Source organism: Vombatus ursinus, unplaced genomic scaffold (assembly GCF_900497805.2).
Source record: "Vombatus ursinus unplaced genomic scaffold, bare-nosed wombat genome assembly UNPS02014880.1, whole genome shotgun sequence".
NCBI lineage: Eukaryota > Metazoa > Chordata > Mammalia > Diprotodontia > Vombatidae > Vombatus > Vombatus ursinus.
In genome coordinates this window covers 1,088,487-1,092,153 of record NW_020954658.1, presented here as the reverse complement: position 1 = coordinate 1,092,153, position 3,667 = coordinate 1,088,487, and the positions used below count along the sequence as shown (strand labels likewise).

The 3,667-nt window shown below is 38.6% G+C and overlaps 1 protein-coding gene across 1 annotated transcript; it reads left to right on the top strand.

Moving 5' to 3' along the window:
• Nucleotides 1–304: 304 nt before the first annotated feature.
• LOC114028412 (olfactory receptor 4N5-like) lies at nucleotides 305–3,148 on the top strand. Its single transcript, XM_027842651.1, has 2 exons — nucleotides 305–320; nucleotides 2,214–3,148. The coding sequence occupies exon 2, from the start codon at nucleotides 2,216–2,218 to the stop codon at nucleotides 3,146–3,148; it is 933 nt and encodes a 310-aa protein (XP_027698452.1). The 5' UTR covers nucleotides 305–320; nucleotides 2,214–2,215.
• The last annotated feature ends 519 nt before the right edge of the window (nucleotides 3,149–3,667 follow it).

The window sequence follows — 3,667 nt, the reverse complement described above, 5'->3', positions numbered from 1 at the left end:
AGACAAATGGAGAGATGATTATTTCTGGTCATCTTTTACATTTACTAGAAACACACTTGTGGGAAAGAAATAGTAAGTAACAGAAGTGGTTGAAATAGGAAGGGTTCTATATATGAGGGGATATCTTCTGATTTAGGATGCTTTGAGATGGAAGAGTTACTGTAGAGAAAGTCTTATATATGGGTATATAGGTTAAGTAGGTAATTGAGGTGTGATTTCAGAGTCTTTTCTAGATGCCCATATTTCTGTCAACTGTTACCCTATCAACTTCTTCTGGTGCTCAGAATACCCTTTATAGAATTTTATATCACAATCAGAGATGAGACACTATATGTAAAAACTGAAGACTCTGGGGCTCAGAGAAGTGGGACTTGCCCATAGTGACATAGTTAAGAAGTATTTGATTTGAGACTTTTAGACCTAGGTCTTTTGGCTCCAACTCCATTGCTTTTTCGATTACATTAACCTTTTTTGTGTATGTCATGTACCACTTTGGCCATTGGAAACCTATGGGCCCCATTTCAGAAAAATGTTTTAAAATGCACCAAATTAAAAATAATGTGGAATCAGGAAGACCTGAGTTCAAATCTTGCCTCAAACACTTACTATTTGTATAACTTTGAGCAAGTCACTTAACTCCAATTGCCTCCCCCTACAAAAAAAATAAATAAAATGCACCAAATAAACAGAATTACAAAAGAATAGCTTATGAAAGGGGAGTGATGGACATAGAGAAAAGCAGCTTCTGACAAGGTATATGGTAGTGGTGGTGGTGGGTGCAATCACTGAATGTCAGAGTTGGAAGGAGGCTTATAAGTCATCTATTCTAATTGGTACTCAATAAGGAATCCCTTCTACTACAACTCTAAAAAGTGAACATAAGCTATTGCTACAAGACTTCCGGTGAAAGAAGACATTGATTTTTGAGAAAACAAAACAAAACAAAACAAGAAATTAAAACAAAAACAGAAAACTATTCCACTGTTGGACAATTCTAAATGTTAGGTGCAGCTAAGATGTACAGTGGATCGTGTTCAATTTGGAGTCAGGAAAGTATCTGTCCAAATCTTGCCTCAAACACATTATCTGTGTGACCCTAGGCAACTCATTTAAACATTCTCTTTGACTGTTTCTTTATACATAAAATGGGGACGAGAATAAAATCTATCTCCCTGTGTTGTTATGAGGATAAAATAAGATAATACTTCTAAAGCATTTTGCAAATCTCAAAAGCACTATACAAAGGTTAGCTATTGTTATTAAGATAACAAGAAAAACCATAATCATAATAAATAACAATAATAAACTATTCCTTTGGATGAAAATCCTTTATTTGGCTTTTAAAGTCCTTCTTATCATGTCCCTTTCTTGTCTTTCCAGATTTCTTAGTCCTTTTACCTTCCCGTATGCTTTTCAAACCAGTGCTTCTGCCTGCTTGCTATTCTTTTTAAAAAATTTTTAAAGTAAGATTATGTACTTTTTTGTGTGTGTGAGGCAATTGGGGTTAAGTGACTTGCTCAGGGTCACACAACTAGTAAGTGTTATGTGTCTGAGGCCATATTTGAACTCAGGTCCTCCTGACTCCAAGGCCCGATGCTCTATTCACCACGCCACCTACCTGCCCCTCTGCTTGCTATTCTTCACACTGGATTCTCCATTTCCCTACTCTGGCCATTTTCACTTGCTATTCCCCCTTGCCTAGAACTTTCTCCCTCTTAATCCTAGACTTTCTGGTTTTCTTTAAGTGTCAGCTAAGATATTTCTTTCTGCAAGATGCCTCTCCTGATTCCTTTTAATGCTAATGTCTTCCTTCTGCTCATTACCTCCAATTTATTACGTATATATTTTGTTTGTGCATATTTGTTTACATGTTGTCTCCTCCATTAGACTATAAACTTCTTGAGAACAAGGACCTTTCTTTATATCCCCTGTGCTTAGCATAGTGCCTGCTACATAATAGGTGTCTAATAAATGCTTTTTGACTGACTGCCTTTCTACAGCTTCACATATGTTTCCAGTTCTGTCTAGAAACAAAGAACAGAGGAATTTACCAGAATTGGGAACCAGGGTGGTAAAACAGGCTTCCTACATGATACCTAGGATGTCACTCTCATTAAAATATTATTTATTATTAGAGAAAAACTACAATATGGGGGAAAGGGTCTGAATTAACAATAATAGCTTTTCATCCTTCAATATTCTCCAGGTTGGGTAGATGGAGCTGGAGAACAACACAGTGACTGAATTTATTCTTCTGGGTCTAACTCAATCTCAAGAGATACAACTTTTGGTCTTTGTACTGATCTTCTCATTCTACATGATCATCCTTCCTGGGAACCTTCTTATCATCATCACCATCAGATCAGATTCTGCTCTTACAGCACCTCTGTATTTCTTCCTGGGCAACCTGGCTTTCTTGGATGTTTCTTATTCTTTCATTGTAGCTCCCAAGATGCTGGTAGATTTCTTGTATGAAAAAAAGACCATTTCCTATCAAGGGTGCATCACCCAGCTCTTCTTCTTGCATTTAGTTGGAATAGGTGAGATGTTCCTTCTTGTAGTGATGGCCTTTGACCGCTATATTGCAATCTGCCAACCCTTACGCTATGCAGCCATCATGAACCACCAGGTATGCTATGTGCTGTTGCTAGCCTTGTGGGTTGGGGGTTTTGCCCACTCTATTGTGCAGGTGGCTCTCATTGTCTGCCTGCCTTTCTGTGGCCCAAACCAACTGGACAATTTCTTCTGTGATGTCCCACAGATCATCAAACTGGCCTGCACTGACACCTTTGTGGTGGAACTCCTAATGGTGTCCAACAGTGGACTGCTCACCCTGCTATGCTTCCTGGGTTTGCTGACATCCTATGCAGTCATTCTCTTTAGGGTTAGGGGATCTTCTTCTGAGGGGAAGAGAAAGGCTTTGTCCACTTGTACCACCCATGTTATCATTGTGTTTCTAATGTTTGGACCTGCCATCTTTATTTATACCCGCCCTTTTAGGTCCTTCCCAGCTGATAAAGTGGTTGCCCTTTTTCACACTGTCATCTTTCCATTACTGAATCCAGTGATTTATACCCTGAGAAACCACGAAGTGAAGGCCTCTATGAGGAAGTTGGTGAATAAGCAGTTTATTTGTGGAGTAGAATGAAAAATGAGTGTCACTCAGCATATCTTCAGTTGGGATTTATTCACTACCACTATGCCCTCTATTAATTTGGTGCAGAAAATCTAATCATTCATGGGGAGAATTCAGGTTGTAAAAACTGGAGCATACTGGAGAATGCCATATTCATGGCTTGATCTGCTAGAATATAGAATAAAGTTGGTGTGTACAAAGACTTAAGGAGGTGGAAGAGAGGGCACTGGCCAATTTGCTTGATAAGTATGAAGTGCTCAACTCTGTGTTTTGGGGAGGACTGTGGCAATTCTTAAAGAGACTTTTAAAAGCCTAGCTAAGAGTTTTACTTTAGCATTCATATTAGAAGTTAATGTGACATAGTGATAGACTTGCTATCAAGACAACCTGTGACCAAATCCAATTTCTGATGCCTCCTAATGCTTACTATCTAGGTCACTATGGACAAGTTATTTACCTTCTGTGAACCTTAGTTTCTCCATCTGTAATACAAAGTGAAAACTATTAACATCTGCTTCATGCAGTTCTGAG

Coding starts and splice junctions, on each gene's coding strand:
- LOC114028412 (XM_027842651.1), top strand. CDS start 2,216: ATGGAGCTGGAGAACAACACAGTGACTGAATTTATTCTTCTGGGTCTA.